This window comes from Exophiala dermatitidis (assembly GCF_000230625.1).
Source record: "Exophiala dermatitidis NIH/UT8656 unplaced genomic scaffold supercont1.4, whole genome shotgun sequence".
Lineage (NCBI taxonomy): Eukaryota > Fungi > Ascomycota > Eurotiomycetes > Chaetothyriales > Herpotrichiellaceae > Exophiala > Exophiala dermatitidis.
The window spans coordinates 2,094,807-2,114,083 of NW_008751649.1; the positions used below are offsets into that span (position 1 = coordinate 2,094,807).

General features: G+C 52.5%; 5 protein-coding genes across 5 annotated transcripts; 2 read left to right on the forward strand and 3 right to left on the reverse strand.

Moving 5' to 3' along the window:
* Nucleotides 1–4: 4 nt before the first annotated feature.
* HMPREF1120_05070 (adenosinetriphosphatase) lies at nucleotides 5–4,337 on the reverse strand. Its single transcript, XM_009159229.1, has one exon. It carries the CDS (start codon nucleotides 4,249–4,251, stop codon nucleotides 367–369), a length of 3,885 nt encoding a protein of 1,294 aa, XP_009157477.1. The 5' UTR covers nucleotides 4,252–4,337; the 3' UTR covers nucleotides 5–366.
* A 172-nt stretch (nucleotides 4,338–4,509) lies between these two features.
* Nucleotides 4,510–6,574, forward strand: HMPREF1120_05071 (uncharacterized protein). The gene is made up of 2 exons (XM_009159230.1): nucleotides 4,510–4,743; nucleotides 4,796–6,574. The coding sequence occupies exons 1-2, from the start codon at nucleotides 4,558–4,560 to the stop codon at nucleotides 5,093–5,095; spliced, it is 486 nt and encodes a 161-aa protein (XP_009157478.1). The 5' UTR covers nucleotides 4,510–4,557; the 3' UTR covers nucleotides 5,096–6,574.
* Nucleotides 4,663–9,342, reverse strand: HMPREF1120_05072 (uncharacterized protein). Its single transcript, XM_009159231.1, has one exon. The coding sequence runs from the start codon at nucleotides 9,195–9,197 to the stop codon at nucleotides 5,121–5,123; it is 4,077 nt and encodes a 1,358-aa protein (XP_009157479.1). The 5' UTR covers nucleotides 9,198–9,342; the 3' UTR covers nucleotides 4,663–5,120.
* A 244-nt stretch (nucleotides 9,343–9,586) lies between these two features.
* Nucleotides 9,587–15,916, forward strand: HMPREF1120_05073 (uncharacterized protein). The gene has a single exon (XM_009159232.1). It carries the CDS (start codon nucleotides 9,976–9,978, stop codon nucleotides 15,259–15,261), a length of 5,286 nt encoding a protein of 1,761 aa, XP_009157480.1. The 5' UTR covers nucleotides 9,587–9,975; the 3' UTR covers nucleotides 15,262–15,916.
* A 75-nt stretch (nucleotides 15,917–15,991) lies between these two features.
* On the reverse strand, nucleotides 15,992–19,003 carry HMPREF1120_05074 (aminodeoxychorismate synthase). Its single transcript, XM_009159233.1, has one exon. It carries the CDS (start codon nucleotides 18,756–18,758, stop codon nucleotides 16,269–16,271), a length of 2,490 nt encoding a protein of 829 aa, XP_009157481.1. The 5' UTR covers nucleotides 18,759–19,003; the 3' UTR covers nucleotides 15,992–16,268.
* Nucleotides 19,004–19,277: the final 274 nt, after the last annotated feature.

Genomic DNA, 19,277 nt, shown 5'->3' on the forward strand with positions numbered 1-19,277 from the left:
ACTACGACTTGTTCAAAATTGGTCAAAATTGTTGTCCTGGTTCTGTCCCTACCATAAGGGAAGGATAGCTGTGACAAACCTGGTTCGGTTTGGGCCAGGTCTTCATGCTTTGCTCTTCTTGATTAATAAGTACCTAGCAGTAATAGGTGGTGGCCGGTGCAGGCGCAAATACAGATATGTTTACCCACTAGGTAAAAGGCACAAGGCAGGCATCAACTGTCGACCATTGTTGAGGCTTGAAAGGAAAAGTTATGTCCAACTGACAGTGCCACGAGAAGTGGTGGTACATCATGTAGTTGTAGGACGCTCCAATATGCGTAGGCCAGCAACTACCTAGGTAGGTGGCTACTACTATACTATGCTAACTCAGCTCAACACCTTTTCCACCCTCCAACCAGACTTGCTCTTGACATCGAGGACCTGCCTGACCTTGACGGGCGGCAGTGGCCAGCCCAGCGCTCCTGACTTTGCGCCTCTCAACTCCGGGATGACCCAACACTCTCTACGCTTGGGAGAAGAGCCAGAACCAGAGCCAGAACCAGAGCCAGAACCAGAACCAGGGATTTCCTCGACCTTCGATCGCGGGACAGGTTTGCCGTATTCAATAAGGGCAGTATCGCGGGCCAATTGGACGAGTTGGGCACCGTCGAGCGGCGTCAATGGGAACATTCGAGTCTTTGGGATTTTGACCGCCGTCGCCATCGCGGCATGTCTCCCGCCCAGCGCGGCAGCGGCATCGCTCTCAGCGACACTGTGCGCCTGCGATCGTTGAAGATGGCTGTACACAATGTACTCTGGCATCTCCTTGACAGACAGCCGAGCCAGCACGGACGACGGGTGGATGTAAACTGCTTTCAGGGCGGTCGGGGCATGCGGGTCGTCGTGCAGCGGGACCAAAGGAAGATAAGGGACGTCGATGGCCCTGCGTGGTTTGGCGATGTCTGCGGGCGCGGCTGGCGCCCGGTCGTACCGGATCGCCACTTGGTCGATGTATCCGCTGGCCACGATGGCGTTGAGCTGTTTGATTTTGTTGGCTGGGAGTTTGTTGGACCCCAATGACAATGAATGCGACTTGGCGAGTGTTTCGCTGGTGATTGTTGCGCGGTGGTTCGCCCGTACGAGACCCTCAAGTTGGCTGCGCAGTTGTGAGACTTCGGCCATGGCTTTGGAGCGCAGGAAGAAGTCCCGGCAGAATTTGCGTCGGTCTTCTTCGCTGTTGCTTTTGGATGTTGTGGCGTCCAAGTACATTGTCACGGCGGTGAGGAGTTTCATGGCATCTGATGTCTTGTCGAGACGTGTGAGCGTGGCGCGGACGCGGCCGTATTCTTGTCGTAGGCGGTCGCGCTCGTCGTCTTCTTGTTGCTGTTGTCGCGTGTAGACTTCGTCCTGCGTTCTCTCTGCGTCGGCGGAAACTTCCGGGTCCAGGAGGTCGAGCTGCGCTTCAGAGATATAGATTTCCGACACGGCTAGACCCGACACCAGTGCCAGAACCTGCCAGATCAGGTCTGGATTGTTGATACCCGCCGCGAGGATCTTGCCCAACCGTGGCGACAGCGGGTAGCTTGCCAGTTGGGTGCCCAGCTCGGTAATGCTGCCGGTGGATGTGAGCGCGCCCAGATTCTTCAGAAGCGCTTCGGCCTTGTTCAGGGACACTGCGGCCGGCGGTGTTGGAAAGGGGAATTGCGCCACGGGCCGTGGGTACTCGAATCCCTTGAGCTGCAGCACCACGCTTTCCGCTGGCGCTCGTAGGATTTCGGGTTCCGCATGCTCTGGAAAGTACTGCTCGTATACCGCCGACGTGTACAGCCGCCAGCAATGCCCTGGCCCTGTTCGTCCTGCTCGGCCCGCTCGCTGTTGCGCACTGGCTTTGCTGATGTAGTCGATTTCGAAACTCTGCACCCCCGTGTCCAGGTTGTATTTGCGCTCCTTGCTCCGTCCTGTGTCGAACACGTACCGAATCCCCGGTATCGTCAAACTAGTCTCTGCGACGTTGGTGGCCAGTACAATCAGTCGTGACCCGGCTGGCGGTGGCTCAAACACCTTCAGTTGTTCGCTCGTGGGGAGTTGCGAATATAGCGGAAGAATGTGAACTGATGTATACGGTTCCTTTTCTTTCCCCTGTGTTGAAGATGTGGCTCTCTGTGCGGTTGTCAGGTGAGATCCGTTTTCTCCTGGCTCATTTTCTTCGTCATCGTCGGAAATGTCGAATTCGGCTTCCTCGGCTTCGTCCTCTGAATGGGTGAGAATCTCAAGGTCAAAGTCGTCTTGCCCGTTATTCGTCACTTTCAGCTCGCCGATCTCCCAGTCCTCCGCTTCCAGAGGCGCTTCGTTTGCCGCAATCTGCACGCGTGGCGTCGCTGCTACTTTCTTGTCTGGTTTGTTGCGTGGTGCGAGCAGCTCTCGCAGTCGACTGGCGACCTGTCGGATCTCGTTCTGGCCGGTGAGAAAGACCAGAATGCCGCCTCTAGGAAGCTTCCGGTGCGCTCGTCTGACCTTTTCAATGACTTCATCCACATAATCCCCTCTGGATCGCAGAGCAAAATGCGTGGTGACGCGGTGCTGGCGTCCTTCGGCCTCGACGATCGGCGGTCTCAACGACGGGGTGAAGAGTTTATCATGGAGAAAGTTGCCGATGTTGAGAGTGGCCGACATGATAATCAGCTTCAGGGGCGTCGGATTCGGGTTGAATTGACTCTTCTGCATTCGCGCCGGCACGATCTTGCTCAGCATTCCGATCAGGATGTCGGTGTTGACACTCCTTTCATGCGCCTCATCAATGACGATTGCAGAATACTTCCTTAGGAGTAAGTCCTGTGATAGTTCTCGCAGTAGAATACCATCGGTCATGAACTTGACAGCGGTGGAGGGCGACACTGTGCTGTCAAATCTGATTTGGTAGGACACTCGATCCCCGTACTGTCCTAGTTCTGTTGCAACTCGTTTGGCCATGCTCACAGCGGCCACACGACGGGGCTGCGTGACTCCGATCAGACCCGGGGTCGGACCGTCTGGATATCCGTAGCCGGCTTCGAACAGAAATTGGGGGATTTGGGTCGTCTTGCCACTTCCCGTATCACCCTTGATCACCACCACGGGGTTGTTGTAGATGGCCTCCATGATTTCTTGCTCGCGTTGCAGGATCGGCAGTGCAGACCTGGACTCTTGAATTTCTTCTGGCCGGTCAACATGTACAGCAAAAGCTTTTCGATTTGGTGCAGTTTCTCTGGGTGTCTCCGGTACAGTGAGCTTATCGGTCGGCGTAGGGTTGGGCTCTGGGGCGCGCGGAGTGGGTTTGGGCGGCAATTGTCCCTCGCCTGTTGTGTACGATGGAACGTGTCCAACAGCCTGGTTCAGCTGCTGTGTTGCCCAGGCCTTGAAAGCTGATCTTCGCGGCTTGAGTTTCTCTTTGTCAGATCCTTCAGAGGCGCTTGTGTCGGACTCCTCGTCGCTGTCGGCATCAGATTCATCTTCGGATTCTTCAGCATCGGATGAATCGGACCCTGACACGTCCTCGTCAGAACTTTCTGCATCTTCGTCTTCGTCGTCTTCTTCTTCATCTTCACTGTCCTCCTCCAGATCACTCGGCTCAGAATCAAAGCCCTCCCAAGGCAATTCAAGCGGATCTTGAATCACGGTGGCCTTCTTCCGCTTCTTGCTTTTGCGAGACTGAATTATAGGAAGCCCATTTTCATCAAGCGCCAGTGGTTGCGCAAGACCGCTCCCTAGCGCTGTAGGAGTGGTGGTTGGCGCTTTCACCACCGGTTCCTTTTCTCCTGGCTCAAAAGACGCCGGGTTTTCTGCTTCGAACGAGTCCTCACTTTCAAGGTCCGAGCCATCTTCTTCCTGTCGCCCTTTGCGTGCGTTCTTGTTCTCCGCGTGGCCAGGCCCATCCCCATTCACGAAGTCCCCAAACTTCCGTTTCCCCAGATTCTTCGTACTTTGAAGAGTAGCGATAGCGGCAGCATCGTATTTCTCTTTCTCCTGCTCGAGTTTCCGCAGAAGATCCAGGGTCTCATCCTTTTTCAACTTGTTTTCAATGTATTTGTCCAACCGTTTCTGCTTTTTGCTCGACACCTTCGGCTGTTGCGCTCGTAGTTCTTCCCGGAGTTTCCGCTTCTTTTCTTCCCGTTCGGCTTTGCTCAGTGGTATGATGACTTCTTGGTTGGTCTGCTGAGCGGCCGTTTGCCCTTTCTCTTTTTCCTCCCGGGCCCGTGCCTTTTGCTTCCGCTGACGACGAACGGGAGGAGCCATGTTGAAGATAGTGACTACAGGCTTTTGAAACCTGTGCCCCGCCTAGCATATACCCAGTGCAAAGATTACAGCAAAGACAACCACCGCAGTCTTCTGCTGAAATGAATTCGCGGCGCATTCCAAAACGAAAATTTTGGCCGGCAGAAACAAGGCTGCGCAGGCGGTCAAACAAGGCGGTGAGACTTCTAATCACGTGATGGATACTCCCCTTCAACGTACGGCCGTTACTACGGGCTTGAAATTCAACTCTCACTTCTTCTTCTACCTTGGACTATCGACCAGAAGGAGCTGGTGTTTATCGACAGCATGGGATTGCCACACGTGCTCGGCGCGCCGCCGACCGCAGAAGAAACGCAGGTAACAATTCCGTTCCCAGCACCCACGAAGCAGGTTGCAGGAGACGTCAATGGTGTCAAGACCGACGTTATGAGTATGTCGTTTGCGGACAAGATAATGATCACAATTACACAAAATGGGAGACTTTCGCAATGGGTATGTTTTTTATAGAAAGCTTTATGCTCAGGGCTATGCTCAACATCGTCAGGTTACCGTGCCACTTCTCAGCGAGAATCCAACGGACTCGGATCCATATTTCCAAACGAACCGCTCGGGAGATGATGCTCTTCTTCCATCGACTCGGTTTTCTCCACGGACACTGCTTGGGGCTGGTGGTTCCGATCGCGAGGCGATGGGTCAGCTGTACGCCTCTCAAATCGCAAATGCCATCATCACCAAGTCGCCGGAGGAGAACCGCCAGTTGATGCTCGGATTGGGTCTTGCCAAAGTCGAGCTGGAGAGGGACGTCTTCTTACAGATTGTCGACCTTGTCCTATCCGTACTCTGAGCGATAGAAGCCCCCTCCAACAGTATCAGTCGTCGTTGACAGCATCGATCAGACACGGCGTTCGTGCGTGCCAGATCCTCCTTCCGGAGCCTGTGCTCACGGAATCCCCTGACTTGGCGCGCCGAGCCTTGATCTCCTCGACTGATGCAGTTATGTTGTAATCGCCCGGTACAAGTGCTATGATGCCCAGCTCGGCCACGGCCGTCCCGCCAGATTCCACGGCAGGATGCAAAGCGCGCTGGAGCACTCCAGACCACAGAAACCGTCGAGAAAGATCCAGCGCTATAGTATGTGGCTGATTTCGAAGTGAGGGCTGGAGCCGGAGAAGGAGTCGAAGGCTATCCTGAGTACGGTTGTGCACCTTGACTGATAAGGTCGCGAACGTCTCGGATTTGAGGATAAAATGTGATCTCCCAATTTGTCTCACGGGAGTACTTGCGTCGCCATCAGCCCGGTTCCCTTGCCCATCACAGGGCTGGAGAGCATAAGTCAAGTCGACATGATCCAACTTCAGAACATCAACTAGTCGCGGGCTCAGTCTGATACCTTTCCGAAGATCGATCTCTCCACAACGGCCCGAGCTTTCGTCCTTCCAGGTGCCTCGCAAACACTTCAGGAGCTCTTCGCGGTACCAGAATGACTCCCTACTTGCGGCTTCTGCTTCAGCACTCAGTTTAGACGTCGTCACGACAAACTGCTTTTGCGTCTCGAGGCTGGGTATTTGGGCGTGAGAATCCTCAATGAACAGACGTGGTATCAGCAGCACAACCCGGGTGATGTAGCCTGGCTGCAACGTTTCAAGAACTGTAAACGCTTCCTCCCATTCTGTCTTCTCGAGGTCTGAATTCAAACTCCGCTTTCGGGCTTGTATGTCGATGCTGAGGGGTCGTGGCCAAACGTTACGCAAATCTAATGACAACATGCAATAGTTATCCGAGCCTGTCCCTATATCGTTGTACCAATCAGAAAGTGCGAAGATGTTGTTTTTTGTGGTTTGGACGGGCGGATGTGGGCCTTGCTCGCTGCCGTGTCTTAGTGTGGTGTTCGATCTCCAAGCAAAGTCGCTATGAATTGGCAAGATGTTACATCGTGGTATCTCGATGCTGCCGTTAACAGTAATGGAGAGTGAAAAGCGGACCTGTCTCGTATAGAACGTTCCCTTCACTTCCTGGGAGGGCGAACCGAGATACGCGTAGTCTGCCTGCACCGTGGCACTGACGAGACCTGGTCGACCGACAATGGTGACTTCGTAGATGCCGGCTTGCCCTGGCCCAAGGATTGTCGCTGACGAGCCCACGTTCCTTTTCCTGACCACCACGGCAGGGCTTTCAACCAACTGCTTTTGGACTTCATGGATCTCGGCAGAGCTCAGATCTTTATTTGAAAGCGCTTCCTGCAGCCTTGAGCTAACAGAGTCTTCAGTGGTTACCAAGATAAAATCAGCCGGCACATCAGTGCTCTTGTTGAATAGCTTGAGATCAAAAGTCCGGCTCTCCCCTTCGAGTAACATGATGGAGGGCGTTCCTAGGCCGTCACTCTGTATTGTAATTCGTGGCTGAGGCCTGATGATTTTGAGCTTAAGGGACGCGGGCACTGGTAAATCCAGCTGGATTGAAAGGAGTGTTTCATGGTCGTCACTCGTCTTAGAACTCCGGTTCGTCCTCCGACGAACTGTGCCCACTGCATTGTGTTTTAGATTGGGGTAGGGTTTCCAGTCTTCACGGAAGATCAGGAATTCCTGGTCATAGCAGTTGCGGATCCTCGCTCTGCAGCCGACAATTTCGAGATCACCATCTTCAGTGGGTGTGCCGCTCAGAGCAAATGTCTGTACCGACAGAGGGCCCAGGACAATACTATGATGCGACGGCACGAAGCAACAGCCTTTGGTTACTAGAGAGATGTCTTCGATCTCAACTTCCACTTCTAGTGGGTTCTGAAGGATCACAGCAAAAGATGCGAGTTCTCCCGCCACCAAAACAGGTGCGGCGACAGTTGATTTTGTCTTTGCGAACGGATTATAGATAAATGGGTCTCGGATGGTGTCGGTGAGCCCACTTCCTCGGACAGCAAGATCACTGGATTTGTGTGGTATTAGTCTCGACGCGTCATCTCGTTCAAAGACTTGAACATCCCGAACTAGAAAGTCGTCCCAGTATTCCGCACTGCATTTCGGAAAACCCAGCCTTGGGGCCGCGAGGGCTGCACGGTTCATGCTGTCCAACAGACGGGCTTGTTCCTCGACTGACATCAATGGCGGAGAAACATTGGTGGATTGTCTTGGGAGTGTAACGACCCGCTTGCTTGCTTGCAGAATGTATGAGGTGAAATGAAGGCCTGCTGGAACATCCGGCAAGGCCTCACAGACGCTTATACAAGTCCTCAGCATTTCTAACTTCAGTACGAGGTCTCCATAGCTATGCTCGGCTGCCCATGTGCGGACTTTCTCACTGATAACGTTGATATCTGCAGTGATCAGGTGCCTGGGGGGAGCAACTGGAGGCACTGGGGCTCCGTATGCATCAGCCACAAGGCTCAACATCTTTCTGATGCCTGTGGCCATTTCCGGAAGGATCCCTTGAAGCGCATGGCTGACAGGCGGAAGTCCAGCTGCAGGATGGATACCAACTGCAGAAGCACCAATCTTTCGCGCTTCAATCAATTTGGTAACGAACTGTTGTACCATTTGCTTGAGATAGAACGCATGCTTCCTGCTCAGCCCTAAAACCGAAAGGCTGCTAGTTACCGCGACCAAGATGCTGGTGAAATGGGTAGAGTAATTGCTCGATTGCGAAGCCTGGAGTGTCTCGATCAAGATGTTGGCTAATCCGGCCTTTGATACCGCAACAGGCTCGCCCGCCACCGGTATCCCGCCAGCTGGAGTCTCCATTCGGCCTAGAACAAGCTGATCGAGACAACCCTGGGTTAAGATACCGCCATTGCTTTTGACAAGGACAAGTATATTCACAGCCCTAATACGGGATTCTCTCAAGACGTCTTGCAAAGATCCTCCTAGGTCAAGATTCGACACCTTTGCGTAGAGCTCGAGAATGCTTTCCACCATAGGCGGCATCAACTCAGCCAGAGCTCTGTGTGAGTCTCCGGTCTTGGATGACACCTCTGTCTGGAAAATGCCGCTTCTATTAGGTAAAGAACGACATACTTGAGGTACTGTGAAGCCCTGCCCGGACCAGGACAACAGCAACATGCACAAAAGAAGGCTCTCAAGAGCTTTTCCGTGCCAGAGGTGATCATGTCCATTCTGAGCCATAGATGCTCCATCGGCAAGCAAACTCAGAGCATCACTCCAAAGCCCGCACTGCAGTTGATACATACCGTGGACAATCTTGAAACGCCCCCTTGAGGTATCGCTCTGCGTGTCGGCGTCGACTATCGAGGACCCGCTGCTCGGAGTTGGTACCGGTGTTGACGCAGGACTCGGAGTGCTGGGGTTTGGCGTATCGCTGCTACGGACGCACGCCTGGGCGTTGGCACCTGGGACCATACTAATGGGCTGATCCTTCAGTTCATTGAGCATGGCCTCAACCTTCGCCGTGAATGGATTTGATAATTCGGCCTCAAATTCACGTGCAACGGCACCACCCTGAGTGTCCGACATGAAGATTATATCGCGATCAACCGAGGTAGGCCTCTTCTTGCTGAAATAAACCAACTGACGCACAAGCAACCCAAGGTGGGACGGTGATTGCTGGGAAAAGCCAGTTTTAATCGCTTCGAGATCCGATAAGGCGGCTGTGGATGCCCCGTCCTCGACATCGAACTCAGACGCATTGTCTTCAATCCGCTCGCCGTCTATGAGCCCGAGCAATATCTGGCATCGGCTGTTGGTTTCAAAAGGAAATAGATGCGGTCGCCCCGGGTCCTGCGTTGGCGAAATCTCATATAAGATGCAATTGTCTTCGCTCGATGTTCGCGGGCCATCCTGGGCAGAGCTCGAGGAAGTCAAATGATTGAGTTTCGCGTTCGCCGCGTCCTGCAACAACTTTGTAAAATCCTGAAATCGTCCGGGCGTGACTGGACCAGCCGGGACGCACAGGACGTTAACCCTGGCGCCAGCGGTGGGTAGAAAAGGGTTATATCCCATAATGACATGGCTGCAGCGGGAGTTTCTTATGCGATCAGCGCATGGACCTGGCCAACACGACCGTCAGCAAGGAAGATCACCTCGCCAAGGTATGACCACTAGCTGCTTCAATGTGGTTTTCAGCGGTATACGTGGTATGCAAACCAGGCAAAGACGGGGATAGATAGAGCCAGAGAGGCAACGGTGTTTGCGGTCACGTGGTTTCGTGCCTCGATCGCGGAAGCATAGGGCCGAGCAAAACTACCTAAAAGCAAAAGTACGGGGAAGCATTTCCAATGCTTGCACAACGACCGAGTGCGCTTATGTAACGCCAGCACAGCCACACCGCAGACACCAGGCTGACATGCGCCTGAAACAACTGAACGCGCTGCACGCCTGCGACTCGATCTGCCACTGTGGCGCCGAGTGTTTGGTATATCGACGTCAGCCTCGTCCGGGGAACGTTTCGCCTTCTACGACTCCGATTCCCTACATTCGTCCAACTTGTCTGTTTTGTTTTTCTCTCTGACTTTCCTACACGATTAGACTTTTTCCTGTGCTAAGGACGGTTTGCATCCGTCGAAGCCCTTATGTCGGCCGCCTGAATGCGAAAAGCCATGTTCTTTCCATGATATTCCTTGCCACCAAGACTCGAGTTCAACCAGCTCATTCCTTTTGACCGAACACGTTGCAGGGGCGACGAGGTTTCGTGTCTCTTCCGGATACACTATTCCTTTCTTACCTTTGTCCCTACTGTTCCTTTCCTCTGCGTCAGCTCAGTATCAGGATTTAGGACGACATGGATTTTGATGCCCTTCGGGCGCGGACCCTGCGGTCTGGCGCCGATGAGGAGGCTGTTACAGTGAATACAAGAGCATTGATAGACAAAGTGTTGGCCAGATATTCGGGCGAATGGACAGTATTGAGAGAACTGCTACAGAATGCGGCAGATGCGTCGGCAACAAAAGTCATCATCAAATTCGAGACAATACCCTCCGCCACCGTGCCTTTACCTTCAGAATCTTCGCCATCCAACCTCTTAAAACATACCGTGCAACACCACACACTCAAACGGCTTGTTGTGACAAACAACGGGACGCCGTTCAGTGAAAATGACTGGAATAGGCTCAAGAGAATTGCAGAGGGAAACCCGGACGAGACGAAAATCGGTGCTTTCGGCGTTGGCTTCTACTCAACCTTTGCGGATTGTGAGAATCCTTTTGTTTCCTCTGGAAAGGAAGCGATGGCATTCTTTTGGAAGAATAATTATCTGTTCACAAGACGACTACAGCTTCCTGAATCAGAGACAACACCTGATACGAACTTTGTCCTCGACTACCGTGACACCACATCTCCTGTTCCCCCGTTACTCCCTCTTGCACAATTCTTGGCAAACAGTCTTACGTTCGTTGGTCTAGAAAACATCGAACTTTGGCTAGATGAATGGAATGTCCTTTCTTTGAAGAAGAAGACCTCGCCCAGTCTGGAACTGGCCATTCCAAGAAACATCGAACCCAAGACTAGTGAAGGATTCATGAAGGTGACCAAAGTCTCCAAAGAGATCGCCCAGATTGACGGTCAGTGGATGGCCGTCATAGGATGGAAGGCTAAGAAAGACACGAATCGAGCGGTGGATCGTGAAGCCGGTACATCTTTGAGGAAGTTTTTCTCACGGTTAGCGGGAACCGTGCAAGAAGAGAGTCAGCCCGATACCAAGCCGGAGCGGTCCCAGGATTCAGACCTTCTGACGTCCAAGGTTTCAGCCACTGTGTTTCTCAACGTCAACACTGCTACCATCAAGACCTTTACAGGTCAAAAGTTCAACGAGGAATTGGAACGTGCTACCAAGAAGCCTCCACCGAAGTTCACCAAGCTCGCCATCCTGACTGCCCCCTATATTGAAGATGGAAGCCTTAAGAAGGCATCTGCAGCTGGTGATGTCTTCGGTACCGTGCTGCCCAGCAGAGGCGGGAAGATCTTCATCGGGTTTCCTACGCACCAGACAACAGGTTTGAGCGCACATATTTCGGCTCCTTCAGTAATCCCTACGGTCGAGCGAGAGTCGATTGATCTGAATGCTCGATACGTCAGGACCTGGAATGTGGAGATGCTGCGTGCTGCAGGAATTGTTTGCAGAATAGCCTGGTCGTCTGAAATGCAGGAGCTCAAGGAGAAGATGCAACGGGAAGCCAATGGCCGCTCGAAGATCCGCATCGAGGAAGTCTCTCCATTCCTTGACGAAGCCATCACCGTCTTCAAGAACTTCACGTTCCGAGAGTCAACCCCGTCCCAATCTATAGGACAACTTCTGGAGGATGCCTTTTGGACTTGCAGTAAAGAGGCGTCCATAGAGGTGGTCTCCACCTGTGGCGTTTTACCCACCCACCAAGTGCGTGTTGCTCCGAAGGACTTGAGCTTTATGGAGGGCATTCCGATCATTCCGGAAAGGTTGGCGGCAGAAGCAAAAGATCTGGTCAACAAACTCGTCGAGTTCGGGCTCATTACCGAAGTGACTGTTTCGGATATCAAGAAGGCTCTGGAATCCAATCCTCTCACTCCACATCAGGTGTCAGAGTTTCTTGGATGGCTGACCAAGCAGTCTACCCGTGGTTCCCTCGACAGAGCGACAGTGGCCAGTTTACTAGGGGTTGCAGTTGCTAGTGATGAGCAGCCGGAGGGCAGAACTAGTCCTCTCCTTCCACTGGGAGAGATTCGTCATTTTTTGAACCCTAGTAGGACTCCCGTTGACCTACCTGTGCCGCCTACAGTTATGCCTTTCAAGTTTACAAAGAGCATGAGCAAACATGAGCTGGAAAGTTTGGGCTGGGAGGAGCTACAGCTCGTGACTTGGGTCCGATGGCTCATCAGCCAATCTGGTAACCGTCAAATTTTGGCGGAAGACCAGGACATGACGAGATCGCCCGAGTTTAGCGCACAAGTTCTGCCCATTCTGTCGAAACAGTGGGACTCTCTTAGCCAGCCGTCCAAGACAGCTCTTGTGGAATTGCTCTCCAGGCACACAGTCGTTCCGACAAAATTTGGTATGAAGAAACCTGGCGACTCGTACTTCCCCAATGTCAAACTCTTCGACGATCTGGCCACGATCAAAGGTCTTGGGAACGTCAAGGATAAATTTTTAGTGGCGCTGGGCGTACGCAAGACCGTGGAATTAGGTGTCGTTTTCGAGCGACTATTGTCACTAGATTCCAAGGTTCCCAAAACAGAATCAGGAGCCAAACCTCAATGGAGTCATGTCGACTTGATCCACTATCTTGCTTCTGTGCGGGAAGACATCCCAGGATCTGATATTGCAAAACTCAGGAGCACGCCGATCTGTCCAAGACATGTCAAGGACAAGGAGGACCCCGACTCTTCGAAACGGTACAAGGTGTCTGAATTGTTTGAGCCGCGTCCGGACTTACGCGAACTGGGTCTTCCAGTACTGGCTTGGCCTGGTGTTTATCGCAGCAGCAGCCCAGAGGGGAAATTCCTGAGTTCTCTCGGTTTGCGAACGACACCCGGTGTGGAAGAGCTTGTTGCTATCATGGCCCGGGCGGGCAAGAAGGGCTCTACACAGGATCTCGACCTGCGAGACCGGACTCTCGCTTACTTCTTGTCACATCACCATGCTTATGGATACAGCGCATTTGACTATTCACGCATCACGAATCCTTTCTTGCCACTTGAGAACAAACCTGACGAGCTTGCTACCCCTTCTCAATGCTTTGCCGATGAAGGCGCTGCCCTTCTTGGATTTGACATCCTGAAGCGTGACTGGGTACCTCATGCAACCAAATTTGGTGTAAGACTCAATCCGCCAATGGATGTCTGCATCAACGCTCTCGCGAAACGACCCCCAACTAGCTACCAAGAGGCTCGTGCCATCTTCGCCTATTTCGCGGGTCGTTTGAACGAAATTAATATCAGCAACATCCCTAGGTTGAATAACCTGGATTTCGTTCCCATCTTCCCAAAGAACAAAGAAAAGTCTGCTCCGAAGGCTTACACGTCGCCACGGAACTGCTTTCTAGGTGAGAGCGATGTCTTTGGCGAGATTTTCCACTACGTGGATTTCGGGTTTGAAGGCAACGCTTTTCTGATTAAATGTGGCTCGAAACAAGAACCATCCAAGATGGAGATTGCGCAGATCCTAGTCAGGGAGCCCGCGCGCATTTCTGCCACTTTCCGCAACGCGGAGAAATATATGGCCCTGCTCCGTAGCATGGCTGATGATATTAAGACACTCAAAAAGAATAAGGAGCTTTTTGCAGAAATGAAGAAAGCACCGTTCCTACTTGCCAGTAAAGAACTTCCCGCGCCTCCATCCTCAGCCAACAAGTCTTCTGGCGCCGGAGACGAGGCTGACAGCGTCGACGAGGAAGAAGCTCAAGGCATACGTGAATTCCAGCTGTGCAGTGCCCAGGATGCGATCATCATTGACGATTACTTGAACTATAATCTGTTCAAAACGAATATCCTTGCTGCGCCCCAGGAAGAAAGCCTAGAGGATTTCTATTTTGCGCTCGGCTCGCCGTTACTTAGTTCGTTGGTTGAGGAAGCAGCGCGGCACGGTCCTAGGTTGGCCGACCAAAAGCCAGCTCAGAAGTTGCAGAAGCAAATCCTGGAGAGATCGACCTTGTTTCTGCATGAACAACCTCCTGACACCATAAAACATGACGCGAAGTGGCTAGAAAAGAACCTGACCGTGCAACTAGTTTCGTCTATCTCTCTGCGGAGGTCACTACGAGGTCGGAACATCAGCCACACCGAAAAGCGCAGTGCCGTCGTTACGCAGGTCAACCGCGAATACACGCTGTGGATCGCTGGGGAGAAACCGGATTTGTACCAGGTCAGCCAGGCTCTCGTGCATATCCTGCTCACCCGTCCGAAACTGCATTCTGCAATCACACTCGAAATGCTACTGAAGACGGACTTGCTTGACCTCCGTGCTCGTGGCTTCAACGTTTCCCGTATTCTCCGCCAAAAAGCCGCTGAGGCGCGACTCGCAGAAAGTAAGCGACAACAAGAGCTGGAGGAGCAGCAGAACCGGATTCAGGAAGAGGAAAAGAAGTGGCAGGCTTCACAGCAGCAAGCTGCAAAGGAGAAAGCACAGCATGCTCAACTGCCAGGCGGATTTCCCGACTCCCCAGACCATACCGGCTCCCAGCCAGTTCCGGAGCAGGACACATTATCCATCGACGGCGGGGATCGCAGAGGGCAGGGTCGAAATCTGTTTTCTAACCTCTCCCGCCAGCTTGGTTTAGGCAGCAATCGTCATCTTCAATCCATGCTCGGTCAGAATGTTGCCAATGGGCCTGAACAAGGCTCCCAGAGAGCACTGACCCAGGGCGAGCAAGATCCCCCTCCACCCTACCAGTACGACCAGCAAGGCGGAGGCCAACAAGGACCGAATGATCCCATCACGGCCCCTCATCGATTACGCGAGAATCTGCTTAATGCCATCAAGAAATCTCGCCCTCATAACTCGTCAGACTTGTACTCTCGTGGAGAGACCAATGTGCTGTCGGAGACCAAATCATATTGCGACGAGCATCCTGCGCATGACCTGACGTTTGTGGCGGACATCCAACACGGGATCCAGATGTACCTGTCTCCCTCGTCGGTCAGTAACTCATCCGGATTTTTGCAACAGCATTCGGCTGGTTTGACGGGCTTTGCCACCCTCCTCAAATCTGTGGGTGAAATCTTCAGCCTGGATCCAAGAACGTTGAATATCTTTTTCGAAACCTCGGGGAAGACCATTGCCTTCAACCGCAACGGCAGCATCTTCTGCAACTATCGATACTACGAGGAACTCCACGAGCGCAGCCTTGCAACAGCAGGCAGCGCCGCGAATGCGGCAGACGCTTATGCCGACGCGTTCGTCTACTGGTGGGTCATCCTCTGTCATGAGCTGGCGCACAATCTGGTCGGCGACCATAGTTCCGACCATAGTTACTACACCGAAGGCTTTGTGGCACAATACTTTGGGCGTGTCATGAAGGCTATTGGGCAACAGCAGGGGCAGCCGGGAGCACGGCGTCACACTGCGACGGCAGAACGGCCTCCACTGGTTGAGATATGACGATTGTCATCAAAGTAGTGGACCTTCTGAGCCGGATTCCCTGGAAAGGTTTTTCTTTCTTGGATAGGCATGGGAGTTTCGAGGTTCGAGGTACAAACGGGCTTCCTTGTTCGGCGGCATCACCGGTGCATGTGCATAAACTCGGTATGGTCTTGTATTTGTTGTATTGTTCTGCGTTTCATTGCGTTGTCTATATTTCTTTTGAGCGACGAGCGTGAAGGGACTTGAATGTGCACGAGGTGTGTATGTTTGCTTCTGTGAGATTGGTACCTGCATGTTGGGGGGTTTTTCGCCGCAAGAAGCCGCGACAAACCTTTAATGCGGTGGGCATCTGGAGTTATTGGGATAGGGATCATGATTCCGAGGACTGTTTACGCTCTGCATTGGCATACACCGTGGTGTGGTTGATGTTCTCTTTGCTGCTCCTACACGCCTCTCATTCATAGGACTTCTGAAAACCGCGTTTCTGGTTGATTAGGGTAGATACCTGATAGAATGATGGTCCAACAAGACACACAATGCATGATACATCAAGTGTACGATGGGAAAATCGACATTAGTCGAATCCACACTCCCCTCTCTCTCCGGTAGCGGTGCGTGGAGTGCTGCTGTGTATATGTGTATATATATGCAATAAATGGTACATATATTCGACACATTTTGGCGAAACTCAACCTATGCGAACAAACCGCGTAGGGCACAGGGGCACTCCAGCTAATTATAATACTAAGGGTGTGATTATTTTTTCTTGCATCTAACTAGGAATACAACAGTGAGGCGAAACGAAACCTTATAATTTTGCAGACAATAGATACTACCCTCTCGCTGTAGTGTTGAATTCAGGTGTCTCAACTGACCCCCACAGTTGTAGTTGATTCAAGAATAATATGGATGTAGATACCTAGTTGTTCCCTCGCCAAGTTCTATAGGATTACATACTAAATAACACATATCACCTCTCGGCAAATAAAAGGTCAAAGGAGTGTGATGATCACTGATATTCGAGCTCAGTCGAGTCGAAACCCCCTGGTCACGCTCTCCAGCTTGGTCATCATCTCCTCCCATTCCTGCTCTGGGTCGCTGAGGACGGTGATGGCGCCGCCGGCTCCTATACGCCAGTGTTGCTGTCCTTTGGCCCTGGCCTCTGGTTCTGGGATATTATTATTTGATGATGACTGACTGTGGAGAGGTGGAGTTTCCTTCATCGTCGTGGTCGTCTCTTGGTCGTTACAAAATGCTGTTCGGATACATACGGACCAGGCACCGTTACCGTTGACGTCGATATAGCCAATGGCTCCAGAGTAGACGCCTCTGTCGCGCTGCTCGAGTTGATGGAGGATTTGACACGACCGCTTCTTCGGCGCGCCGGTCATGCTGCCGGGAGGAAGGGTGTGGCTGAGGGCCCTGATGCCGTATCTGGTCATCTCTTGCTCGAAGTGGTCGTTGGGGGTGTGCGTCGGATCGGCGGCTGCAGCTACAGCACCACCACCACCACGAGGTACATGTGCGCGGATATGCGACACCAGTGCGAATACCGTTTCTGTCTCGACGACATCGCACAGCTTGACGACCTCGACGACCGCGTCCCGGCCTACTGTGCCGTACAAGTCGTGTCGGATCAGATCGGCGATCATTAGGTTCTCGGCGCTTTCTTTCGCAGACGCCAGGATAGCACTGGCTTTTTCAAGGGTCATGTCGGCCGTCTTCTTGACAGTCCCTTTCATTGGGATCATGTCGATCGTGCCTTGACGTGATGACCATGACAGGAATTGTTCGGGCGACGAGGACAGAATGGTCGTTTTGTTCAGATGCAGATATGCAGCGAAGGGGACCGGATTGTGTTGCTGAATGTTTTGGTATAAAAGCCACGAAATGTCGTGTCCAGCAGAAGGGGTGGTGATGTTCGCTTCGGTTGTCAGGCACAGCTCGTATGAGTTGCCGGCCTGCAGTTCGGCTTGACATGCTCGGATCTGCGAAATATACTTGTCATGGTCTGGCATTGTCCAGGTGGCATCGGATAGAATTGCCTGGAGGAGTTTGGTGTCTCTTGCAGTAGCTGTCGACTCGGGTGGAGCGGCAGCTTCAAGTCTTTGTGCCGTTTCTTGCACCCAGGCATTGTCGCCCTCCCTGATCGATTGTACATGTACTTCTCCTGTGACATGGTCGAACACAACGCTGCGATCGACCCAGAGTAAACTTACGTCCGGTGTCAAGAGTTCGGCACCTGGCAGCGGACGTTCGTCCGGATTCAACGACGCCGTGCCGAACTCATAGGACAAAAACCCCACGAAGCCGGCGCGAAAGGGTGTAGTCTGGCCATCTTTGTTTTTCGGCTTTTTGCTGCAGGTGAAGGACTCGAGAGCTTGCATGACCTCTTCTCGATCAAGCTGGAGCGTGGCAATGCAACGACCGCCCTGCCGGATTGTGCATTGGCCTTTGGCGTATTCGATGTGGAAGTTTGACTCGTCAGGGAATGCGTAGATGCTATACCGTCCTCTCTTGGTGGATTCCAGCATGACAACAGAGCCTGAAGGGGCCATGTCCCGACACAAGGAGGATATTGTTCCGGCTCCCCAGGGCAGCGGGAGGGTCAAGAAGGACACGTTGGGGTCACAAGGACTACATAGTTCGGTCAGTCTCTTGAGTAGCGGCGTAGAGTCACGACTGTCCGCTTTCAAATGCATCGGAGGCTTCTCATAGAACAAGCCATCCGTCGACTTTAGAGGTGGCCGGGACGAACGTGCATTGGGCGCACTCGAACTCTGCCACCATCTCTGGAGGATCCGAACGCATTCGTCGTTCGATTTGCAGGATTCTGGATGAAACTGGAGACCATGGTACGGATAATGCTTGTGTTTGACGGCCATTACCCAACCGTCCGAGTCCCATGCCAGAATCTCGAGACTATCTTTGGGCCGATACAGTGCTCTTTCTGCGGATAGTCTTGACACTGTCGAGGCTGAAGACTGAAGGCTTTGCAACGATGAAAAGCTGGCCTGAGATCCGGACGAGCTGGGTCGACTGTAGCCGTTGTCACAATTGAAATCTTTGACCCGTACCCCAAGACTGTTGTAGTTTGTCGCTATGACTGTCCCGATGTCGGAGAAGATGTCTTTGTTGCAATGAATCACCTGCTTCGCGTGGCCATGGCACGGCAGATCCATGCGAACCACGGGCACTCCATACTGAGTGCATAGACTTTGAAATCCTAGGCAAATGCCCAACACCGGGATATTGTCTCTGGTAGCATATTCCCAGACTCTGAGGAAGAGGCCAACGTCTGTGTCTTTCTGCGGACACCCTGGCCCCGGCCCTAGAACAATGGCATCGAAGCACGAAAAGAAATCTTGATACGACTGGCCGTACTGTGCTGTTATATCACAGTCTATCTGGATCAAGGTGACTTCAACGTGGAGATGCTGGCGAAGCAAGGCGGTTATGTTCTCTGCAAATGAATCATATGCGTCGACAAACAGAATCGACCCGTGGGTTGTCATCGAAGACTGGCGTATACTGTACCACACGCTGAATACTGAAGGGTAGGCGGAGCGATCCAGCCCCACAAGGCTGATAGGATATATACTCAAACAAGTCGTAGAACTCCACCACAGTTCAAATTGAAGCACTTCCGTAGAACACCACCCGATACTGCTTGAGAACAGAAGATGTAAGAAAACCCAGCCTTGTCAACTCCCGGATGATATGGACAAACACTCGTCGAAGTTTCAACAGTCTGCAACAGTCACTGGCAGTGAAAGAGTTTTCTATCGGAGAAATGGTTTGACCGAGCCGAAGCCATGCCAAGTCCAGCCTTGCACGTGCCATCCCGTTTCCTTCAACTTCACCACATGAAGCCCCCCTTTACTTGACATTGTTGTGTCCCAGTGAATCATTTCTCATTGATGCCTCAACCATCGCCCTAAAGCTCTGAGGTCCATCAGAAATGGGGTCTGCTGCCCGCAACGCGTAAGGTCGTGTCCAATACTCTTGGCCACAAAATGAGCAACTCTGCAATA